General features: G+C 46.4%; 1 protein-coding gene and 1 non-coding gene across 2 annotated transcripts in view; one reads left to right on the top strand and one right to left on the bottom strand.

Moving 5' to 3' along the window:
* The first annotated feature begins 1,311 nt into the window (after window positions 1–1,311).
* The window catches only part of MFHAS1 (malignant fibrous histiocytoma amplified sequence 1), a 112,141-nt gene continuing 88,218 nt past the window's right edge, over window positions 1,312–25,234 (top strand). Inside the window, 2 exon segments of the mRNA XM_027530205.1 lie at window positions 1,312–2,332; window positions 2,335–4,401. Of these exon segments, the coding sequence (XP_027386006.1) occupies window positions 1,405–2,332; window positions 2,335–4,401 (2,995 nt within the window). The 5' untranslated portion in view covers window positions 1,312–1,404.
* LOC113885115 lies at window positions 11,480–11,614 on the bottom strand. The gene has a single exon (XR_003509154.1). It is a non-coding gene; the product is annotated as a small nucleolar RNA SNORA1 (small nucleolar RNA).

Below are 25,234 nucleotides of genomic sequence, written 5' to 3'. Positions count from 1 at the left end.
CCCAAAGAAACTGCCTCACTTAAATAAAATAAATCTTCAAGTTGAGCACTGGGCTGCAGATTTTGCTTGAAACAGCTTTCATTTTCTTGAACCTACAGCATAAGGAGTACTGTATAGTTGAGATACAGTATTTGTTCTGTATTTGGCTGTTGGGAGGATGAATAGAAAACCCTGGACAAAACAATGCCTGGCACCCCTTGCTTCACCCTCCAATTAGGCCAGCAGGGATCCAGCTCAGAGCCTCCCCCAGGGGAGTGGAGAACGTCTGTCTCTGTTGATCTGGCACAAAATAGGGCCTCAATAAATATTTACCAAGTGAATGAATGGTTGCCTGCTTTTCTCCTTCTTTTGTTTAGTCACACTGTCTTTTTAATCTCCTACAATAAATCCCAGGGCCCTCCATGGGCCAGTTCTACTAGGGTGTGGATGTAGGATGAGTGGAAGAGGTAAGGGAGATGAGGGATGAGTAAGGGAGGCCAGGGATGAGTAAGGGAGGCCAGGGATGAGTAAGGGAGGCCAGGGATTCGACGCGCGAGCGAAAAAGAGTAAGATATCCTTAGAGGTGCAGGGCCAACAAAGAGCCGGACGCAGGCGAACCCAAGCTGGAGCACCCAGGGATCCGGATCTGCAGCGGGGACGGGCCCCACCCGGGGCATCTCCCGCCCAGCGCTGTGCACGGTGCTGGCCTGCACCGGCGACGCGCCCCCAGCCCGCACCCGGCGCCGGTCCTTGGCCACCGCCCCCGGGGCGGTGCCGGGAACACGCGGCGCCTCCGCCGGTCACGTGGGGCCGCTCCGCCGGGCGGCGCTGCTGCTTCCCGATCTCGCCCTCCCCGTGCTGGGGACGCGGCTCGCGCTCCCGCCCGAGCCCGGGGAAGCGGAGAGTAGGCGGCGGCGGCGGCCCGGCCCTGCGCCCGCATGATGCCCGTGGCGGAGCCGGGCGCCACCGTCCTCGTGGAGCTCGCGCAGGCTACGATGCTGCGGGCCGCGGGGCCGCGGCGGCGAGGGTAGCGGGGCGGCAGTCGGCCCCGAGGCGCCGGAGGCGGGCGAAGTGGGAGGAGGAGCGGCAGGCATCCTCCGCGGCGCGGCGGGCGGGCGGCGGCCCTGCTGCCCCGGCGCGCCCCTGGCCCGGGAGCCCGGAGAATGCGAGCTGCGCTCCCCGCCTGCCGCCGCCTCTCCCCGCGCCGTGCGCCCGGCGCCCAACGGAGCTGCTCGCGTCGCCGCCGCCCCCCAGCTGCGGGCACCCGGCCGCTGGCTGCGCTAGGACCCGCCGCCGCGGGCTGCCGAGGGCCGGTGGGAAGGGAGGAACGGGAGCGAAAGGGCCCCGGAGACTGGCGCCCGCCGGGGCGCAGCGCGGCATGTAGCTGCGGGCTCCCGCGCGAGGGTGTCGGCCCGGGGCCCCGCCATGGCAGGGACGGACAGCGGGAACCTGAAGACGGTGAGGCTGTGGCGGGACGCCGCCCTGCGCGCCAGGAAGCTGCGGAGCAACCTGCGCCAGCTCACCCTCAGCTCGGCCGGGGGCTGCCCGGGAACCGACCAGCTCGACTCCCCTGACGCCCCCCAGCTCCTGCTCCCGGCCAACATCGGGGACATTGAGGTGCTGAACCTGGGGAACAACGGCCTGGAGGAGGTGCCCGACGGGCTGGGCTCGGCGCTGGGCAGCCTCCGTGTCCTGGTCCTGCGCCGGAACCGCTTTGCCCAGCTGCCCCAGGCAGTGGCCGAGCTGGGACACCACCTCACGGAGCTGGACGTGAGCCACAACCGGCTGAGCGTCCTGGGCGCCGAGGCGGTGGGCGCCCTGCGCGAGCTGCGGAAGCTCAACCTCAGCCACAACCAGCTCCCTGCCCTGCCAGCCCAGCTGGGTGCGCTGGTCCACCTGGAAGAGCTGGACGTCAGCTTCAACCGGCTGGCGCACCTGCCCGACTCCTTCGCCGGCCTCTCTCGCCTGCGCACCCTCGACGTGGACCATAACCAGCTCACGGCTTTTCCCCGGCAGCTCCTGCAGCTGGTGGCCCTGGAGGAGCTGGACGTGTCCAGCAACCGGCTGCGGGGCCTTCCCGAGGATATCAGTGCCCTGCGTGCCCTCAAGATCCTCTGGCTGAGTGGGGCTGAGCTTGGCACCCTGCCGAGCGGTTTCTGCGAGCTGGCCAGCCTGGAGAGCCTCATGCTGGACAACAACGGGCTTCGGGCTCTGCCCGCCCAGTTCAGCCGCCTGCAGCGACTCAAAATGCTCAATCTCTCCTCCAACCTCCTGGAGGAGTTCCCGGCCGCCCTGCTGCCCCTGGCTGGCCTGGAGGAGCTCTACCTTAGTCGCAACCAGCTCACCTCGGTGCCATCCTGATCTCGGGCCTGGGCCGTCTTCTCACCCTGTGGCTGGATAACAACCGGATCCGCTACCTGCCCGATTCCATCGTCGAGCTCACCGGCCTGGAGGAGCTTGTCCTGCAGGGGAACCAGATTGCCGTGCTGCCAGACAACTTTGGCCAGCTCTCCCGCGTGGGCCTGTGGAAGATCAAGGACAACCCTCTGATCCAGCCCCCCTACGAGGTCTGTATGAAGGGGATCCCGTACATCGCCGCCTACCAGAAGGAGCTGGCTCATTCCCAGCCGGCGGTCCAGCCGCGCCTCAAACTGCTTCTGATGGGTCAGAAGGCGGCAGGAAAGACCCTTCTCCGGCACTGCCTCACTGAGGACAGAGTGGAGGGGAAGCTTGGAGGAGGGGGCCAGGAGAAGACCTACCCGCCTTCACCGCCTCCCGGGAGCAAGGGCATCGAGGTGACCAGCTGGACGGCGGATGCGTCCCGGGGCCTGCGGTTCATCGTGTATGACCTAGCCGGGGATGAACGCTACGAGGTGATCCAGCCCTTCTTCCTCTCCCCAGGGGCCCTGTACGTGCTGGTGGTGAACTTGGCCACCTACGAGCCGCTCCGCTTTCCCACCACCGTGGGCTCTTTCTTGCATCGGGTGGGGGCCCGGGTGCCCCACGCCGTGGTGTGCATCGTGGGCACCCACGCTGACCTGTGCGGGGAGCAGGAGCTGGAGGAGAAGTGTCTGGACATCCACCGCCAGATCGCCCTGCAGGAGAAGCACGACGCCGAGGGGCTGAGCCGTCTGGCCCAGGTGGTGGACGAGGCGCTGGCCCGGGACTTTGAGCTCCGCTCCGCCAGCCCTCACGCGGCCTACTACGGGGTGTCGGACAAGAACCTTCGGCGGCGCAAGGCCCACTTCCAGTACCTGCTCAACCACCGGCTGCAGATCCTCTCGCCAGTGCTGCCGGTCAGCTGCCGGGACCCGCGCCAGTTACAGCGCCTGCGCGACAAACTGCTCTCTGTGGCCGAGCACCGCGAAATCTTCCCCAACTTACACCGCGTGCTGCCGCGGTCCTGGCAGGTGCTGGAGGAGCTGCACTTTCAGCCCCCGCAGGCGCAGCGGCTCTGGCTCAGCTGGTGGGACTCGGCTCGGCTGGGGCTGCAGGCCGGGCTGACCGAGGACCGGCTGCAGAGCGCCCTCTCCTACCTGCACGAGAGCGGCAAGCTGCTGTACTTCGAGGACAGCCCCGCCCTCAAGGAGCACGTCTTCCACAACCTTTCCCGCCTCATCGACATCCTCAACGTCTTCTTCCAGAGGGACCCTTCCTTGCTACTGCACAAGCTGCTCCTGGGGACCAGCGGCGAGGCCGAGGCCGAGGGCCGGGCCGAAAGCTCCCCGCTGATGGCGCCGCCCGCCCCGAGCCAGGACGCGCTTCGGGCCACCCAGCTCCATCACTACGTGGAGGGCTTTCTGCTGCACGGGCTCCTGCCAGCCCACGTCATCCGGTTGCTGCTGAAGCCTCACGTCCAAGCTCAGCAGGACCTGCAGCTGCTGCTGGAGCTGCTGGAGAAGATGGGACTCTGTTATTGCCTCAACAAAGCCAAGGGCAAGCCCCTGAATGGGTCCACGGCGTGGTACAAGTTCCCCTGCTACGTGCAGAACGAGGTGCCGCATGCGGAAGCCTGGATTAACGGGACCAACCTGGCCGGGCAGTCCTTTGTGGCTGAGCAGCTGCAGATTGAATACAGTTTCCCCTTCACCTTTCCACCCGGCTTGTTCGCCCGCTACAGCGTCCAGATCAACAACCACGTGGTGCACAGGTCGGATGGCAAACTTCAGATCTTCGCCTACAGGGGGAAAGTCCCGGTGGTGGTGAGCTACAGACCTGCCAAGGGGGTCCTGCAGCCGGACACCCTGTCCATTGCCAGCCACGCATCCTTACCGAACATATGGACGGCATGGCAAGCCATAACCCCCTTGGTAGAGGAACTGAATGTCCTACTTCAGGAATGGCCTGGACTGCACTACACCGTGCACATTCTCTGTTCTAAGTGCCTTAAGAGAGGGTCGCCTAATCCACACGCTTTCCCAGGTAAGAGGTCAGAGGGACCTGGTTCTTCTGCGGGGTGTCTTAATATGCATTTGGGGAACATGTTTGTTTCTCCTGTGTTAGACTGTTTGCTTAATCTCACCTGCTTCCCAGCAAAGCTTTTCGAGGTAAATAGAGGGGAATTGGCGACCAGAAAGAGGCAGTCAGTATGTGAACAATATGAAATACAGTCCCTAGGATTCTACTCTTCTAGAAGAAAGACTTCTGAAGTGGGTTCTGGTCCAAACATTTTGGATCACCTTTTCCGTCTTCCCAGTTCAGTCCACCTTTCCTGGAAGGAAATTTCAAAGGGTTGCACAGCAGATGGGTGGTGTCTGATGTTGAGTCATGGGCTGTAATGCTTGTTAGACACATATCCAAGGGGTGCTCCAAATTTGAAATATCTGTCATCATATTCTTTTGTTTACGTTCAGACTGTGACCATAATGTAGAAATTATTGCACCATTTTCTTAAACTCCAGAGAAGAATGTTTTGTAATCAGGGTGAATGATGATTAGTAAAGACAAAAATGTCAGTCTGTAAGGCGTGACTCAGTTCTGGGATCTCTGTTTCACCCAGTACACTCTGGGGCATGAAAGATTACTGAAATCTCTAAGGGGAGTTTTGGGGGTATTTCCTGGTAATTTTGTGCTTTACCGACATCTTGAAGCCTGGTTTTGGTTAAGTGTTAGAGAGTGGAGCTTTATGGAAGTGCTTTGTAAGAAATGGAATGGATAAGAAACTGACAAGTTTTGTGTTTTTTTTCCCCTCTCTTTGGGGAGTGTTTTCCAGAAGACTTTTTTTTTTTTTCCCCTAATGTTTTAGGTGAGTGGAAGAATTCCAAAACTAGGGGGATTTTGTGAGCCTGGTTAATTGGTATACTAAGTGTCTGAGAATGGGTCCATTTATTTGGAACTCTTCTCTAAACAGCTCTGATTTTTGTGGTGCTGGCTTGGTTAACAACATTCAAAGTGTCCTAAGGACAAACCCAATGATAGCATCATTGCCAGTGTCTCCCCTCGGTCCCCCCCAGAGTACATTGGGGCGGTGATGAAATGGAAGACTGCATGCCACAGTCATCTTTGTCCTAGTCTGAATGCTGCTTATGATAGTATCGGGAAGGAATTGGACACCAATATTTCTGAAGGTAGCATCTCCCTGTTGCCCTAGATCTAGGCTGAGTGTAATTCTTCAGCTTGAGAAAAGCTACCATATCCAGTTACCAGTCAGTTGAGCCTCCATTCTCTGTATTATCTAGTGTCTCATCAGTTTTGTGACTTGGTAGCCTCTTCAGTTTTATGTTTGCCATTGTCTTTTATGCATGAAAGCAAACTACTTCTTTATTGTGCCACTAAACTGAAGAAGGAGGTTAAGGGTTACATATTCACAGAGCAGATTATTGAAAGAGCTACGTAAAGGCAGTTGTTAATGCAAAGATGGAACATTAATAAAACTGATGTTATTAACAACAAAGGGAAAGACAGAAATTATTGAACAAGTAAGGATCTGTGTAGAGGAATTCCAAGAACTTTGAAGAGTAAACAATGAGGCTGAATTTTTTTTCTAACCTCAGCTCTTTATTTTTTAAGTCCACAAACAAGCTCGCCTCCAGATGCAGAAAGGACCCCCCCCCCCCCATTCTCCTATTGTTGTTTTGCCTTTTTGTCTTTCAAAGGAGGTTCACCTGGTTTACAATCCATCTGTAGGGAAAAGGATTCAACGTAAAAAGCAATTAAATGGTTGAAAATTGTCAGAGTATCTTACTGAGTAGGAAAAAATCATCAGCTTTTTTTATAATATGGACTAAACCTTTCTGTCTTATTTATGGTCAGAAAAAGAAATTACCTTTTTTGCTTCATTTAGGACTATATTTCTTCCAAACATAGCAGAGAGTACTGTAGTAAAGTAGTGGGGAAAAGGATGATTATAATACATTTATTACATTAAGAAAACAAGGGGGGAAAGCATTTTCTTCTTTTATAGTTTTCTGTGATAGCCATCATCTGTTAGTATTTATCACAATTCTGAAAGATTTAGAAGAGCTAAAATAATAAAAAGCTAGAAGGTGATATAAGAACAGAATTCTAACACTGGGTGTTCAATTAATGAAGGCATGCATATATTTAAGAATATGCTCAAGTCCCTAGTTTATTAAAATATATTGTAGCTCAGCAGAAACCTTTGGAAGCTCTCTGCTTAGCCTTTCCTCTCTTTAAGAAGTCATTTGGCTTTTAGAGATGTTAAAAAAGTTGGTTACTTAGTTTTACATTTTATTGCAGTGTCAAGTTCTCTTGTAAACTAACAATTTTATATACAATGGTGAAAGAAACACTGGCTCTTTAGTTTTTTCAACTTCAAGACCTTAAGATTAAATAGGAAATTAATCAGTGTTTCCTTTGATATTATGAAGAAGAAACAAAGTTGCATTATTATCTTACCTTTTCTTTCTTGTGTGTGAAAAGCCCATTTTTGCTCTGCCTCTGTCCATAGGACACTGAATTTCCTGGCCTGAGCTGCGCTAGGGTAGTTGGCCTTGGGAAGTATAATGCCAGATTTCTCTTTTCTTATTTTGATTTACAAAAGAAATGGCAGTATTCTGGAAAGTCCTTAGTCCCCTGGCTGCTTGTTTTTAAAAGTTGTTGTTAAAAAGATCTAATCACGTTGTTAGAGAAATCACCTGTTTGTTTCGTTGGCAATAAATGATTGAGTGACGAGAGGCTTTTGCAAACTGAAAGGAGGCCCAGGATGCAGCCTGTGTGTCAGTGTGAGTCCTTACCTGCCTTCTGCAGATACTGATTTGACTGCCAGCCCTGACAGCCTCTTTAACGAGGGAACTCGGTGGAATGTTCTTGGCCTAGAGTAAGTTTCTTCTTGTGGGATATTTACCTATGTGAGATTCTAGTGCTTTGCTATCCATTTCAGTGTTTGAAAGCATGCTGTGTGTTTTACAATTGGAAGAACGCATCTTGGTGAGTTGAACTTGGGCCACGTATGATTTTGCCTGAAGTATCCTACTCTCCAAATTATTCAAGGTTGTTCTTAAGAATAATTGGAAAGCCACCCAAAGCGGTAGGCAGAGAACTGGTAGATGATCGTGTATACATTTGATCCCTTTGATTGACTTGGTGGCCCAGCACCTTGCTGCCTCTCCCTAGTCAAGTGCCTTTGTCCCTGTTTAATTTCTTACACACTGTACCTCTCTGAAGCCCTCAGTTTTGTCTTGTTCTGTGGCTGTTTGTGGAGGTCCTAATATCTCTTTGGTTAGCTTGTTCACTGGTTTTCTCCAAGCAGGAAACACGCCAGAGGCTCTGTGGCTTCTGTAAGAACTTCTGAGCTGTCTGCTAGATGACTGGTCTTTATGAGAAGTTTTTTCTCCCTTTGATACTCAGATGCTCTGTCAGATTCCCAGGTGGTACTCTTGTGGTCATTTCCCTTTGTCCTGTGTCCTAGCGTCCCTCCCCAACCCCACACTTGTCCCTCTGGTGTTCTCATTGTGACCTTGCCCTTGAATGGGCCCTTCACTTTGACCACTGAAGCAAAGCAAAATTCTTGCCTTATTCTATCTCACTTTTAGATTTACTGGAATTTGAGCATGACCTAGTTGCTTGGATTGAATTAGTCATTGTTTTTAATTTTACAAAGGTTATTAAATATCTCTTTAGTTCGGCATTATTAATATTGATGCCGCTCGGCTTTTATTTTTGTGGTGAGTCCTCTTTGAACTCTCTTGGACTTTGTTTCACATAAAAATCAAAACCTTCATCTTGCAGTGGAAGAAAGAAACTCCCTGCATAACAGAATTCAAAGACTTGAAAGGCCATTGGAGTGTTCAAATTATTTTAAATATTTGAGGCCTCTCCTTCAAATTCTAGAATCAACTCTCAAGTCCATCTCTGCACAAGCAGTTTAGAAGTGCCTAGAGAAAGTATTTTTTAATTTGTTAACAGATGTTTTGTGCATCCTCTACCACCTGTTCATCTTATTCCCCAGGAAATCCAACCTGTTTTATTTAAACTTATTTTGTATTGGGCTATAGCCAATTAACAATGTTGTGATGGTTTCAGGTGAACAGCAAAGGGACTCAGCCATACATATACATGTATCCATTCTCCCCCAACTCCCCTCCCCACCAGGCTGCCACATAACGTTGAGCAGAGTTCCTTGTGCTCTACGCTAGGTCCTTGCTGGTTATCCATTTTAAATACAGCAGTGTGTACATGTCCCAAACCTTACCTATTTTAGTTCTTACTCATTCACTTTATCTGGACACCTAGAAAATGTATAGGGTCTATTTAACAGGGTCGTTTTGAGCATCAGGCGGGAGACTGTCTGGGAAAGTAGTTGTTTTCCAGCATCTGGAGGAAGTGAGGGGCTTCTGCTCCATGTACTGGGGGTAGGGAATGTGAGGGTGAGGGTGGGGGGAGGGTGGTTGCTGATATTGGAGTGAGCATTTCTGGTTGATTTCACCTACTAACTTGCTTCTCTCCATGGAAGTTTTAGTTAAGGATCTGACCATCAGGGAGGGTTTTTTATTTTTAAGCAGGGGACCAGTGCTGGCCTCATCTCTTGCCCTCTCTTGTCTGCTGCAGCCGTGGCCTGCCTGAGCCCAGGGCTGGAGAGGAGGGTGGTTTGTGTTTCAGGCTCTGCCTGGGGCAGGCTCAGCCAGGCCTCTGTTCCCCCTGGTTCAGCTGCTCTGATTGCAAAACCAGTGCTGGTTGCTGTTGGGTTTCCCGTCCTCTCGAGCTGGCTACCTTCACTTTAGAGGGGAGGGCTGGGAGACCCCATTTTGGCTGCCTTCTCCAGTCCTGCTCCAGCACTCATGAAGCTGACCCTCCCGTCCTGGCTTATGCCTCAAGACCGTATGGCCTCGGGAACCCAGAGTGATTGACAGGCATCTCAGATATCCTCCAAATATATATGATGACCTGTCTTTTTTTTTTTTTAATTACTTTTTACTGAAGTATATTGCTTTAAAATGTTATATTTCTACTGTACAACAAAGTGAATCAACTGTGCATACACATATATCCCCTCCCATTAGGATTTCTTTCCCATTCGGGTCACCACGGTACATTAAGTAGAGTTCCCTGTGCTATAGTGTAGGTTCTCATTAGTTATCTATTTTATACACAGTATCATAGTGTATATATGTCCATCCCAGTCTCCCAGTTCCTTCCTCCCCACCTTTCCCCCTTGATATCCATATATTCGTTCTCTATGACTGTGAATGACATGTTTTGTCAAGCCGTCAAGGCCCTCTCTGTGTACAGCATGGCAGTTTGTTCTGTGGTTATACCCTCACTTTTCTGATGGTTCATGTGATGGCACACTGCTCCCCAGGTGGTACCTGTCATGGGGCTGGGCAGGTAGAAGGGACTCAAAGCAGATTGGTTATTTTTCAAAAACTCAAGAAATTCTAGTGTTTCTTAATTGGTTCCTCGGCCAAGTGCTTTTTGTAGATTGCTTGTGATGTTCTTTTTCTCAAAGTGTGTACTTTCAGAAGCATGTATAGTTTTCCCTCGGGACTGGCACATCAGTCCTTGCCCTCTGTGTCCATCCTCCTGATCCTTACAGAGATGGTGGAAGGGCAGTCAAGGGGCAGCTTATCAGGATGCGGAAGTGACAGAAGCGTGGACGTTGGCCTCAGAAAGTTTCTACCACCTGATCTTGCAGTCACTCTCTTTGAGGCAGTAGGTGCTTCCCTCCCTCCAGTATCATAGCTCTTCCTTTCTAACTAGCCCCTGACCCTCCCGTGACATTGTCCTGTAGATGTGGGAAAGTATAAATGGTAAGGAGAATGAATGAAGGTGTGATGGTGGTGATGCAGGAAAGAAGGGGTTTGCCGTGGGTACCTGCTGTTTTGCCTTCTTCGGAGTGTTGTTGATTTCCAGAAGCTCCTTCCAGCGTTCTTGCTGGTTTAAGTTCAGAGGAGACCATGGAAGAGTTGCTGGCTGTAACAAAGGCAGCGCTGGTTCCCACATGCTACATACAGGCTATGGTAACGACTCCCAGACACCATTGCCAGCAGGGCTGACTTATTTGTGGAAAGGGAGGAGAAAACTTATAAAGTTATTTTTATATTTGGCTCTGAAAGCAAGAAAACATTTTCTCATTTGTCCTTCCTTAACCTAATCTCTTAGATGCAAATAATGATGGCTTGTTTCTCCAAGGGTAAATTAGTGAAAAGCCATTCACAAACTTCTTTCTCTTTAGCTGTCTGTTTACAAAAAAGTAGAGAATACAGAAGGAGAAAGAAAGCCAGAGCAGGGAGCACAGGAGCAGGGGAGAGGCCCTCGGGTCCTGGTGAGATCGCGCAGAGGTTTGCATGGGCTTTGCAAGCCTGGAGCCTGGTTTACCGCCTCAGGAAGGAACTTCCCGCTCTGGACTGGCAGTCCTAGGCACCCGGGCCGTACCAGCTGTTTCCTTTGCTTTTGCAAATCTGCGCACAAGGGTGGGTGGGAGAAGGTCGAGAAGGAGAAAGGAAGTTGTGTTAAGTTGTATCAAGACTGCTCTTGTCTGTCTTTCTGCTTTTTTGGGTGGGCTGGCTTCCTGAGTCCAGTCCTGTTGTTCTTCCTTCTTCTTCTTATTGAGGTGAAATTCACATATGTGATATTAACCATTTTTAAAAACAATATAGTTTTTATTTTTTTAAAAAATCATGAGTAACCCCAGCAAAAGTATTTAAAGTGTTTAAATACTTTTAAAGAATATTCAAAGTATTTAAAGAATTGACATGATTCCTTCTACTGCCCATCACCTTGGTTCCTCGATGTATGGGTCATTGTCTTCAAGATAACCCTTTTAAAGAGAGCTTTTGCTAAGATAACAAAAGCTTTTAGTCCACCCACACTTCTTTTGAGTTGGGCTTGTTTGATCTCCACTTGAACATGGAATTGCTTGCAAAATTCTCCATCTGTAATCTTTGGGGTCCAGTTTCTTTATGCAATTTACTTTAGGGCCCTGGAAGTTGTAGGAAGTACCTTGCTGTTTTGGCAAATGATCTAAGGTAGATTGTTCCTTCATCTTTTCTAATACTGAAAAGTTTTGTTCCATCCAGCTTTCACTCATGAGCCTAGCAAAACAGGTCACAGGTCTCCCTGTCACCTCTGCAGTAAAATTACTGTGATGACAGCAAAACCTATGTCTCAGCATGGCCACATCAATAATATCTGGACACCATGAACAACAGTGCCCATTTGCATCTAGAATGAGGCTTGAGATGAACAATTTTTTTTAATAGCTTATATTCCATTTTATTTTTTAAATTAATTTTTATTGGCATATAGTTGCCTTAAATGTGTTAGTTTCTGCTAACAGCAAAGTAAATCAGCTATACATATACATATATCCTGTCTTTTTTGGATTTCTTTCTCATTTAGGTCACCACAGAGCTGAGTAGAGTTCTCTGTGCTAGGTTCTCATTAGTTATCTATTTCATGCACAGTATCAATAGTATATATATATCAATCCCAATTCATGCCACCCCACCCCACCCCACCCCTCATTCTCCCCTTGGTGTCCATATGTTTGTTCTCTACATCTGTCTCTCTATTTCTGTTTTGCAAATAAGAGCACCTATACCATTTGAGATAAACTGTTTTTGAGTGAACAGTTCCCTGGTATTTAGTGCATTCACAGTGCCTTGCAGCCACAACTGTAAGGCAGATGTTTCTGGAAGGAAGGAGCCGATGAGGTTGGCAACTTCCTTCCTGGGGTGAATGGTCTGGGATTCTTTTGCCAGGCTCTTTGTGGCAACTGTCTTTCTAAGGCAGGACTTGAGAAGGGATTCTTAAGCTGGGCCTTGAGATGCCACACTGATGGACATCTTTTAGCACGGCTGCCTTGAGAGTTCTCTTCCTTAGTGTTGATGCTAGAGAAACCTTCTGGTCTGTTTTGTGCATGTGTGATTTAACGGGGGACGGGCACACCAAGGACATGCAGGAGAGAAGCACACATAAGTACCATGTAATCACTGTCTTCTGGACGGTGCTTTTCCCCCACATAGATTTTGAGTAGGGCTCTGGCAGGATTGGCAAGGCTGTAGGCATATATGAGGGTTAAGGGGATGGGAATTACATTAATTCAAAATTAGGTCGTTACCAAAGACAGACAAGTGTATCATAAATTTATGAGCTGGATGCTGTCATCAATCACTGTTGGGTACCTGCTGTATATGGATGTCTTGTGCCAAATTAGGATTTTTAGAATAAAAAAATACCTGGCCTTGGTCATGAGGAATCAAGATGGGATTTCAGTTGGTGTAATTGTTGACTTTTGTACATGTGGAATCTGATCATATATGAAGAAATTTCATCGCATGTTTGAGGAATGACTAAACAACACTGGCTTTTTATTTTCTAGAAGGAAATGTCATATGGAGGATAACTTGGGTATAATTTTGAATTTGCTTGACATAGTCATTCTTTGCAGTTGTTTATAGTTCAGGTCACTTGTTTGCAAGAAATCTCAGACAGATCTTGAGAGGATGCTGAAAAATGAAAAGGCATTGTATCTGAGGATTTCTCAAAACTTCCAAAACGAATCAGCTTTTTTGAGGAGGGAAAAATGCCCCCTTTTCAGGAATCGTTTACATTTCTCAGAGTCATTTGTGGATTTGCATCTGTTCTGAGACAAAATGACATCAGCAGTGATTTCTGAACCCCAAAGACTGCATGGAACCGCCTCCAAAGACGGTCTAAATTAAATTGGATACTGTCATGTTATAAATGTATGGCTGCTGCTTGGAGATGTCTTTGTTAAGGAATGCTTTGTTGGGGTGGTTTTCTACTCTTAGGCTATTAAATGTTGACAGAATTTAAAGAATTAACATTCCTAGATCTTCTCCACTTCCGAAATGAAGCATGTGATCTTGACACTGTATTAGTACTGGCTTAACAGTAGCAGTGAACTTGAGGGTAGCAGAACAAGCCTCCCTTTCTTTTCTTTCCTTCCCCCTTTTTTTTTTTTTTTGAAACGAACAAGTTTAAAAAAGCTAATGGGGAAGGAAAATATAAAATAAAAACATAATATTTCTCTTAGGTACAGTTGTTTGACTCCTCACTTTGTTGTTTCCAGGGGATTCTTATTTTTCATGGCATAGAGGTAGTGGTTATATTAATCATCACATCAGTCACTCTGGGGCTACAGGGTTGGGAGAAAATATGAGAATCAGTAACACTCTTGAGTTCCTCTTATGTTCTAGAGACCATGCGAAGTACTTCTTATGGGTGATGTCAATGAATTTTTCCAGCAGCTCTAGAGGGTTGGTATTATCATTGTCCTGACTTTCAGGGGGAGAAATTGAGGTTCACAGGGTTGGGTTCCCTAGAATTAGAACACCCTGGGATTTCAGCCTCGACCTCTGCTTCAACCCACTGTCCCGCCCTGCTCCTCGAGGTTGGGTTACCCACTGCCCCCCAGGACCCACAGACTCACCTCTGTCCTCTTCTTTCCTAAATGTCCATTCTGTGTTACTGCATGCTGGCCACAGTCTCAGTGTTGGACATTTGGGGTCCGATAAAGCATAGACCTGCTGCACAGAGGTCAATAGAGGTCATGGTCAGGCACTGGGGACAGGTGAGGTCTCAGAGAGGTTCCTAAAAGGGCTGCACTGCAGCTCAGTGCAAGATTTCCCATCCCAGTCAGCCATGGAGAAGTGGGAAAGGGTATTTTAAATTAGAAAGGCTCTTAAAAAGGTGGAGGGCATTCAGATAGATTAGCAGGCAATGCCTTGGGGCGGGTGTGTGTGCCCAAAAGCAGTTAGCAGTTGTCATAAAGAAGAGGCTTCTTGCTGTTAAGTTTTATTTATGGCCTGGTCAGAGTTTGCCACTGGCCACTGCTGGCCCAGGAACTAGAGTTTCGGGAGCACTGCCCTAGCTCGTGGAGAAGGCAGTGGCAACCCACTCCAGTACTCTTGCCTGGAAAATCCCGTGGACGGAGAAGCCTGGTAGGCTGCAGTCCATGGGGTTATGAAGAGTCGGACACGACTGAGCAACCTCACTTTCACTTTTCACTGAAAGTGAAAAGTGAAAGTGAGGTTGCCTTGGAGAATTGCCTTGGAGAAGGAAATGGCAACCCACTCCAGTGTTCTTGCCTGGAGAATCCCAGGGACGGGGGAGCCTGGTGGGCTGCCGTCTATAGGGTCGCACAGAGTCGGACACGACTGAAGCGAATTAGCAGTGGCAGCCCTAGCTCATTCCTTGTCCATCCGACAGGGCTCTGTTGAGACCATGGAGGGGATTTATGGCTCGGAGGACCTAAGAGTAGTTTCAGATGATTTGCTCAGACTCATAGTCACTGTCAGGCTGACAGAGCACCTGTCCTGTGTGATCCCCAGTTAGGCGTGCCCCTGGCCCCTTTCTCCGTGCCTGAGTCCAGAGAGAACACAGACGTTGGATGTTCCCCCAGCCAGATGGCCACATGCCTCTGTGATCCCTAGGAATGTATCCAGAACACCGATTTTCCTGACTTGAAATCTTACCATAACAGATCTTGCGATAAAGGCAAATTTGGCTGTAACACAATTAACATTTTATTGTGGACTGTTTCCTGTCTTTATTTCAGGCTTTCTTGTGACACTGCAGACTGACTGAAAATACCATCTTTAAAAATAATTTTGCACTTATGGAGTAGCATATTTTATGCCCTTCATTTGTTCGGATTTCACTTATCACTCTGTGATGGCATTTTTTTTGCACCTTTCTTCATATCCCCATTGGAGTGTGTCTCCCTGTGCCTCTCAATTTATCAAAATACACTTAGTTACATTTTAATTGAAATCCTAAGAAGTGCAAGATGTTAAAAAAACTTTTAATTTTGTTTATATTTTCTTAATATCTTGACTTGAAACCCTTGGAATTTTGTGTTGCATTTTAAAATGGATGTATTATGTCAGTTATTTGTAAGGACTCTTGAGATTCTGCTGGGTTCAAATCCTCGGTCCACCACTTGGTAGCTGTGTGATTTGGGTGTCATAATAGTTTCTGTCTCACAGGCTGACCGTGCAGATTGAGTTAATACAAGTCAAATGCTTTGAATGACACTTGACTTGTGGCAGGAATCCCATTGGTATTAGCTTCTGCTGTTTCTACCATTATTCCAAAAAGATCTACTTGGAAATCCTCAAGATCTATTTGGAAATTAGATCAGCTTATGGATAAAACTCCTCTTTTTCATAGGAGCATAGTACAGTGTGATTTATATTCATGCTCTTTTCAAAATGCATTTTTCTTATTAAAATATTTACAATCTTGAAGTGTGAAGAGGAAGAAATATAGTCATGTTGGTATCTAACATAATTACACATTTTGCTCTATTTATTTTCATCTTTTTCCCTTTAGGTTTATTAAAATGTCTGTGCTGCGCTTAGTCGCCCAGTTGTGTCCGACTCTATGCAACCTCATGGACTGTAGCCTGCCAGGCTCCTCTGTCCATGGAGAGTCTCCAGGCAAGAACACTGGAGTGATTTGTCATGCCCTCCTCCAGGGGATCTTCCCAGCCCAGGGATTGAACCCAGGTCTCCCACATTGCAGGCGGATTCTTTACCATCTGAGCCACCAAGGAAGCCCATTAAAATATCTAGTGATAATTGTGATAATCATATTGTGTAAATAACAATTTTCTTAACCTAGGCTACCATGAGTATGGTTTCATATTATTAGTAGCTACATGGTAATTATAAATGCTTGCATAATAGTACATCAAGGAGATTTTTACCTTTGTTTATTTAACCATTAAACACTTTAGTAGTTTCAAGTTTTGTTGTTATGAGTAATTCTGTGATGACTGTACTTCTTTATAAAGGCTCTTATTTGGGCAGTAATTGTAGAAGCAAACTCAATGAGTCAAAGGCAAAGAATGTCTAATGTTTGATACATGCTATGTTGCTTTTCATTTGGGAAATACTGTGCTGCCTGCATGGGATGCTAGATTGATTTCACTGCATTTCCTCAGCATTGGGCATCATCTTAAAAATACACTAACAATGAATGGGAGGCAATATATCACTGATATATCCGATTTTTAATTAGGGAACATGCTTATTTTCTTAAATGAATGTTGCCTATTGTGTTGCTTTCTCTGTGGATTGTCTGATCATGCCTTTTGGGATCATCTTATTGATAATTGATATTTTTTTTAAAAATCACAGTGATTTCTTATAATCACAGATTTCAGTTTATATTAACTCTATATATGAAGGATGGTAACCTTTTGTCTGTCAAATTGTCAGGGAAGGGAACATTTCCCTCTACTCATCTTGGTTGCTTTGACTGGTCTAATAGTTAAATTGACACATGGCAGATTAATAGGAAAAAAACAAATTTAATTTCATAAGGACAGAGATCTTATAGATATGGAATCCAAGAGGTAACCAAAGCTGGCTGTTTCTATATTTTTTAGACAAGGAAACAAATTTGTGAAGAACTGACAAGACAAGCTTCGGCTTTGGTACTAATTCATGATGAAACTAAGTAGAGTTTGTTTATATATCTTCTTTACCCCGAGTTCCCTATCTCCGGTGATCAGAATGTCTCTACCTCCTAATACAGGTGGGCACCTTTCACCTGGGAGATTTATATCCTACTTTCAGGAAGGACAAAGGAGGGTCAGAGTGTCCTTGCATTGGCTGTCTCTTAAGTAACTTTAATTCAAAATTATATGTCACTGTGGGGTATTTTGGGGTGGCCTGCCCTAAAGCCCATTGTACTTAAGGTCTTGTTTTCTGGCTTGTTTGCCTTTTCCATCTTTAAAAAATTTAATTTAATACAATGAATTGATGACTTCCTTTGTGATTAAGGGCTTCCCTGGTGGCTCAGATGGTAAAGCATCTGCCTGCAATGCAGGAGACCCTGGTTCGATCCCTGGGTCAGGAAGATCCCCTGGAGAAGGAAATGACAACCCACTCCAGTATTCTTGCCTGGAAAATTCCATGGTTGGAGGAGCCTGGTGGGCTACAGTCCATGGGGTCCCAAAGAGTTGGACACGACTGAGCGATTTCACTTTCACTTTTGTGATTAAGTGAAATACCATTATTATTTTTCTAAATACAGAGAATTAATAGGAGGGACCACACAGTGAACCATAATTCTCTTATATAACCTCTACTTCCAATAAAAAAGTAATACCTGCAGACGGATGACATATTCAACAGCAAAAGGCCCTCTCAGCCCCCTTTCTTATCTTTAAACTGTTTCTAGTTACTGCTTTCAAGGAAGATAAAACATGTATTTGCATATATTTTAACCTGAAAGAGATCATACTGTATTCATTGTTCTGCACCTTGCTTTTGGTCACTTAAAATATATTTTGGACATGTTTCCATATGGGCAATTACAAACCTATTGTGCTTATGTGTGTGTGTGTGTGTGTACATAACGTTCTAGCAATGGATGTACTCTTTGCTAAGTCGATTCAGTCGTGTCCGACTCTGTACAACCCCATAGACGGCAGCCCACCAGGCTCCCCCATCCCTGGGATCCTCCAGGCAAGACCACTGGAGTGGGTTGCCATTTCCTTCTCCAATAGATTGACAGACCTTTGATTCTTTTGAGATTATTTTATAGTTTTTAAACTAAGTTCTTCCTTTCCAGAATTTTGGGAAATGCTCAATTTTATTTCCTTCAGGGGTGGTGATCCCTCTTTGTGCTCAGGACACTGTCGAGATGCAATTAGAAAAAGACAAATCTCTCAGTCACATGGTGGGACTTGGGGGCTGGGGAATTATAAAAACTTAACTCTGTGATTTAAAATGAGGGTAATCTTTTTAATTGGCTTCTGTGATGCCTATTGGAATACCATTGTTTGCAATGTAATTACGCATTTACCAGCTTAATTCATCCATTATAACGTGATGTAATGTTTAGACATTGCAATAATTACAAATCTTGCATGTCTACAGATAAATATACCACTGATCAAAATAAGACAGTGGCAGCAAGAATAGTGCTGCATCGATGGGGGATGTTAATGAAAAATAATGGATAATAAACCATATCTCATTGGCTCAAAACATTGCTTCTACTTTTCTACCCCAACTACCGTCTAAAGGCCAGTGCACCTAGGCCCGCGGAGCAGTTTTCACTTGTGCCCTGTAACTAGCCCCAGAGTTCCATACCATTGTATTTTCTTGCCCTCAGCTTGGTGTGTTATCCAGAGATGTGCCTGGATATTTTGTCCTGGGACTAGTAGGGGTCCAAAATTTAAGAGATTATCCAAACTGTTTGTGTGTGTCATGAATAAAGAATGGGTCTAACCCAGACCACTAAAATGTGTTTGATGTGGGAAAACAGTAAACAATTAAATTCTGGTAGAGTGCCTTATGTGTTTAAAAGCTGTTTAGTTGTATGTTTTGCTTAAAGCAAACAAAATCATCACCAGTCAGGTTCTTGGAGAAAAGAGATTGTACACAGCGTTCATTGAAGTGTTTGGTCTTAAAAATCCTCCCTCTTATAGGAAATGTCTGATTCAGTACAGACAGCATGGTGGGGAAAAGGAAGCCACATTTTCTCACTGAAGCGTATATATTCACTGCGATGACCTTGGCTCACCTTAGCTGCACATCAACATGGCATAGCTGGGGTGTCTTTGATTTAGGGGGCTTGTTTGATTATGAATCACTTGTTCAGTCGCTCAGTCGTGTTCAACACTTTGCAAACCCATGGACTGAAGTTTATGAATCACTTGGGGAAGAGCCAAAAAGTGAGATATGAAATTTTCTAGAACACTGTGATGCCCCCACACAGCTCACTGGTCTGCTGAGAGCTGGGCCATTTTGTGTCCAGGTTACAGAAACAAAAAAATGATATGCCAGGCCCCATAGGAGGATGCGTGTGTCCCCTCTGCTGACACCACTCACCCCCAGATGGCTAGTGACTGGCACGGCCCTGGTTGTGCCCTGCTTTAGCTTGGGGCAGGTGTTCTTTCAAATTCATTTCTTTTATTAAGCCTCTGCCACTACATATGCCTTTTCTCCTTCTCAGGAAGAACACACGTGCTGGCCCTCTGGTTACTGTATACTGTAATGTGCATCCTCCCATGCCTTGTTTCCATCTTTATTCCCTTGGTGTAGGGAGGAGGAGAATTCCCTAGTGTTCTGTTTGGTCATTTCAAGAATTTGCCTTTGGGGCTTTTGGATCAGGTGTTCCGGTAGCCCCACAGAGTCTGTGTTCGCCTCTCACCCGCTTCTTGAAAACTGTTGAAGCATCTGAGCTTTGTCTGTGCGGTGGGGCACAGCACTCAAAGCTCGTCCAAATAGCAGGGATGGTCGCGTCTTGTCGATTACCAGGGCTGTTAAATTCTCTTGTGGAGCTGGCAAGATAGGTGACAGTCTCCAGGAACTGAAAAGCTGCTGCATACACAGCCCCAGGTGTTCCAAGAAGGTTGGACCACTCGTGTCATCCCTTTTTACAGTCCATAAATCTTCTGATTCATTGTGCCATCTGGGACTCAAGACACATTTATTCGTGGGGGGAAGTCTCCATTGAAATCAGAGCCCACTGTAAAGCAGGAGGAAGAGTCTGGAATTAGAATGCTGTACATTGTTCTTTGTTAGAAAAGAATCCTGGTTCTCTGGCTGTAGACAAATATTTGCTTTTCAAGAATCTGGTGGCGTTTCGGTAGCTTTGTTCACATGCATGTGGCAAACACGCTCTCTTGCCTTCTAAGGGTGCAGGCACTCACATCGTGCTGATGACTTGATAATGCTTGAAATCTGGGTGTGTGCTACTTCAAATGCCTTTCTACTTCCTCCTCCACCGACTTAGCTAATTTCTCTAACGGAACAGATCTTTATCCCAAGGAGTCTAAATAGCTTCTGCTGGAGGGTGACATTGGAAGAATGTCCCTTTAGCCACAGCTAGATATGCATATTGCCATGCAGCTTCCTTGTGTTAAGCTATACCAGCAACAGAGAAAAAAGAGGCCTGTGTCTTTTACCTTTTAAAGCCAGTGGTTTAGGGAGGAAAGAAGCCCGTGCCTCGGGGAAGCCACCCTGAACCTCAGTTTCTTCATCTGTGAATGAGAAAAAATAACTCTGACACTTCCTAAGCATTTGCTCAGCTGCCTCAGATGTTGTGAGGATTAAATGACCTCATGCACGACAAGGATCCAGGGTAGTTTCTACCATGTAGTGAATGCTCAGTAAATGTTAACTGGTGATCCCTGTTTACAGGGAGGGACACCGAGGCACAAGGGTCGGGAAGGGGGGGTTGCCGAAGAATGTGGCCAAGTGCACCCAGTACGTGGCAGGGCCCACCTGCCAAAAACAGGCAGTTGGTTGAATGGAAAAATGAAATAACGTATGTGAAAGATGTGTGTCTAACTCTGCAGTGTCAGACTCTATGCACTAACGGGGACTCTGCCATGACGATAAGGCAGGTGATGGGAAGCCCAGGGTGAAGAAGCGGTGGTTTAGGAAAGTGGCGCGTGCAGTAAACGGGCAGTTGCAGTGCTGCGATAAATACTGGGATAAAAAGACTTCAGGGGCCAGGAGGGGCTTGAGGATGGGAGGGGCTTGTGGGTAGGGTTGGATGGATGGGAGCAGGTCTCTAGCTGAGTGGAGGTGATGACAGGGGACTTTGTGCAAACCACCAGGTCCATTAAAGTGCGGTGGAGTCAGAATGGGGAAGAGGAGTCAGCTCTTTTACTTATCAGTGTACTTGGCATGCCAATATTTTTTGGCCTGTCTACCGGATTAGCTAAACTTCTTGGCAGAATTTTTGGCAGCTTGATAGAAAGCTGAAATATTTTGATTTGATTTTTCCCCCTCCTAGGATGAGAAGGACGTATTGAAGGGTCAAACAGGTGAAGTGTCAGTTTAGTTTTTGTAAGACCACTCAGGGCAGCGGCATGGAAGATGGACTTGAATGGAGCGGGACTAGAGTCAGGGGATCACGCTTGAGGTCATTCAGACTCTGTGTTATGTGATACAGGCTCTCAGGCAGGTCTCTGGGAATGAAGGAAACAGGCCAGGACGTTAATGAGGGCTTCTCTGCTTGGCTGGGAGATCTTGAGCAAGCTAAGTAGCTCTCTGGGCCTCACTTTTACAGTCTATGAGGAGGAAAGCATGTCTCTTTGATCTGGTTGTATTGGGTGGGGTGGATTTTAACTGTAATAAGAAGAAAGCTGGGGCATTCATTTTTAAAAGAGAAAGCAGAAGCTATTTGAGACGATTAATTTCAACAGAACTGGTATGTGTACGCTGCCTGCTGGCTTAATTGGTTTACGAGGGCTGTCTAGTCACCCTCCTATGATGGATACCAAGTGAATTCTAGTAGATTTATAGTCTTAGGTTTGTAAGTAATGTCATTTGCAGAAGAATAAAGTTCCCCATTTGTTTCTCAATTTGGAAGGATCCTGTAAGAATCAGCGACTTTATAAATATCCAGCAACCTTTCACCACTTTAAAATATTGAAAGGATAAACGATGCTGAAGGCGCTGGGTTTGCATCATGAATTATGGATGTGGTGTGCCCTGGAGATCTTTATGGCTGTGCATAACGAATCTTCTTTGTTCTAGCTTATTTTCAGTGGGGTTGCTTGTAAAAGAAGGGGTCAAAGCAAATCCATTGAAGAGATCTGTTTGCTGCAGGATGATTTTTTTTTTTTGGCCATCCTATTCTGTTGGTTGCTTTTGTTGGCGCTTTGTTTCTTCATTATCAAATTGGTCCACAGTAGGGTGGGATTTGGGGATAGTGGCAGAGCACCCCCTGTGGAGTTAACAGCTGTGGGTCAGGCTAATGACCCAGCAGGGGGCTGGCACACCCCTTGTTGGTCTCTGTGTCTCTAAAGCAATTCTCTCCCTGCCCCTTCTTCCTCTGAGCCTCAGCCTCTTTCAGTTCTTCAAGGCAGCGAGCCTCAGGAAGATCTTTATGCTCTGTGTAGGAGTGGGTTAGGCCTTAACTACTTTTCAACCTAATAATAATTAAACAGAATAAACTGGAGTTATTAACATGCTCATGATCTTTTCTCCCAGTTAATTTTCTCTAGACTCTCAGTGCAATCAGAGAGGATTAAAAAAACATGGAACACAGCAGGGAATTCGTTTGTACTCTTTCCCCCTCTCGTCCCCTCCTCTGGCAAAGATTCTTTTAGGATCTGAGTAAGCTATCAGAGGTACTGTTTACACTTCATACATGGGGGAATGATGACTGTAAGTGGAAGCTGGTGGTCACATTAGCCCTTTTAGTCACTCATAACTTCTTTCTATAGTGAACGTACTATCTACTTAATGAAAGTGGAGTCTCCCAGACCCAGGTGTCAGGCCTGGCTCATCTAGAGTCAATTAGAAAGGGTCTCCCCTGTATTTCACCATGGTTAGGTGAGCCGTACTCTCAGCCCTAAGATGGTCGTTGGTGGGATGACAGGAGGCAAATATCTAAATAATTAACAGTGGTTCCAGATTGGGGCTTCCCTGATGGCTCAGTGGTAAGGAATCCGCCTGCCAGTGCAGGAGGCACAGGTTCGATCCCCGGGTTGGGAAAATCCCCTGGAGAAGGAGATGGCAACCCATTCCAGTATTCTTGCCTGGAGAATCCCACGGACAGAGGAGCCTGGTGGGCTGCGGTCCATGGGGTCACAGAGTCAGACATGACTGAGCACGCAGCAGATGAGGCTCCAAGGTCTGTGGCTACCTGGGGAAGTGCACCTCTACCAAGGGTTGGCTCCTGTGGATTCATCAGAGCTCCACAGTATAGTCAGTTGGATAATTTTGAGGCTACTCTGGTCTCAGTGGTTCATCACAGTTTTAGCTCATACTAAATTAAAAAAAAAATCTTTGTAGGAAACATCACTTAATTCAGTTTGTCTATATTGTTAACCAAAAGAAACAACACAGTGCTCATGCAATGTGGAGAAATGGGATAGCGCCTGCCAGGTAGACATTTGTGACGATACGCATTCACTTAATCCTGCATTCATTCAGCAGGAGGTCGCTTGGGCTTCCCAGCAAGGGCTGGGCACCAGGGGACATCTAGCAGGAATCACCCTCAGAGCCTGTCCTCCAGGACCTCGGTCCAGAAAGGAGATGAGGCTTGGGCACCACCGTGATGCATTGTAAAATGAGTCTAGACCCAGTGTCCTGAGGATTCAGTGGAGAAAGAGACTCAGCCCAACAGAGCAGGTCATGGGGAAACTAGAATTCCACTTACAGGTGGTAGGAAAGGCATGTTGTGAACAAAGAAAATCACAAATGGTCTTTTTTTCTTCTAATGAAAGTGATAGTTGCTCAGTCGTGTTCAAGTCTTTGAGAGCCCATGGACTGTAGCCCGCCAGGCTCCTCTGTCCATGGAATTCTCCAGGCAAAAATACTGGAGTGGGTTGCCATTTCCTTCTCCAGGGGATCTTCCTGACCCAGGGATCAAACCCAAGTCTCCTGCATTGCAGGCAGATCCTTTACCATCTGAGCCACCAAGAAGCCCCCTCCTTTTTTTTTTTTTTCCAAGGATCATCAATCAAATCCCTGGGCTTTTAACCTGTTAGCTAAAAAATGCAGTAATCCATAATTTTTGAATTATCATTAGCCCATTCTCTTGTAATAGTACTTTGCTTTGCTTTTCAAATCCTGGGATTGAAATAATAATTAAAAAGTAGAGACATTGATTACTTAAAAAAATTTTATGTGCAATGCATATAAGGAATCTAATGTACCTCCTTTTATTTTGATGCTATTTTTGGGACATTTATTTTCTTTGCTATCTTAGAAACAGTTTAAAGGCATACTTCTGGTAGTGTGAGATTACATTTTTAATTTGGGCTGTAAACCTGGGACAGTTTTTATGGTGAAGAATTTAGCGGGTCTACCTAGGCTATTAACCATTGTGATTTTAATAAAACCATATTCTTTGTTTAATTAGCCTTTGTTTAATTGCATTCTGCGCTAGCGTGGACTTGAGCTCAATCCATCTGCTTTATTGTCTGGTTTCCTTCCATCTGAGTCCTGTTTTCTTTTCCCTTCTCTATTATACTGATGTGTCTTAGTAGTATAGGAAATATTGTGACTATATTTTGTGTAGCTGAACTGTATGCTAAAAGTAGATCATACAAAGCCATTTCGCTCGCTCTCCTCCTCTGTTTTTGCTCAGTAAATGATGGGATTATACTTTTAGAATTGTATCAGATATATATTTCCTCATTCTCTAAAGCCTCATTATGCAAATTAGCTGCACTTTCTTGATTCATGAATTCATACTGTGGTTTTATTTGGGGATTCCTCAAGGTAATTGCTTATTTGGGTGGTTCAGAAGATCAGAGCGATCCACGTTACGTAATGAACATTTTCCATCACATCCAGACAATTCTGTCTTCCTCAAAAAATAAATGAAGCATTCCCTGTGACACTAAGTCAGAGACTAGAGAAAGAGTAAATCAACCTGGGGTCATTTAGGATCACTTTTCCTTTTTCCCAGCTCTAAGAGTGGTCTTTACTAGATAACCATAGAACCCTCTTCTAAATCCCCATTTAAATGCCCGAGTTTTATCTTCTAAAAAACAATGATCAGGTAGGAAAGTGCCAGGTTCCCTGAATCTCTCTATTCCTGCTTTGAAAAAGAGCATAATAAAACCACTTCAGCAGGGAGTAAAGCTCTCCTCAAGCTGCCCAGCCAAATCCAGGGAGACCCAGCATTGGAGTGTCATCCTTTCTCCTCCTTTTGAGGCTGGCATGATTGGTACTTCCTGTGCAGAGGGAGAAAGGTGGTGGTGGGGGGGCATGGAGCATGCCATCTCTGCCATGGGAGTGGTCCCTCTTCATCCTGACTTCCCCAGTAAACTAAGAGCACACAACTCTCCTATAATAACCAGGTTTCTGACCTTTCTGTCCTTTTTAGAATGTGAAAATTT

The sequence above is a fragment of the Bos indicus x Bos taurus genome, chromosome 27, assembly GCF_003369695.1.
Source record: "Bos indicus x Bos taurus breed Angus x Brahman F1 hybrid chromosome 27, Bos_hybrid_MaternalHap_v2.0, whole genome shotgun sequence".
Taxonomy (NCBI): Eukaryota; Metazoa; Chordata; class Mammalia; order Artiodactyla; family Bovidae; genus Bos; species Bos indicus x Bos taurus.
This window is presented reverse-complemented; position numbering and strand designations above follow the sequence as displayed.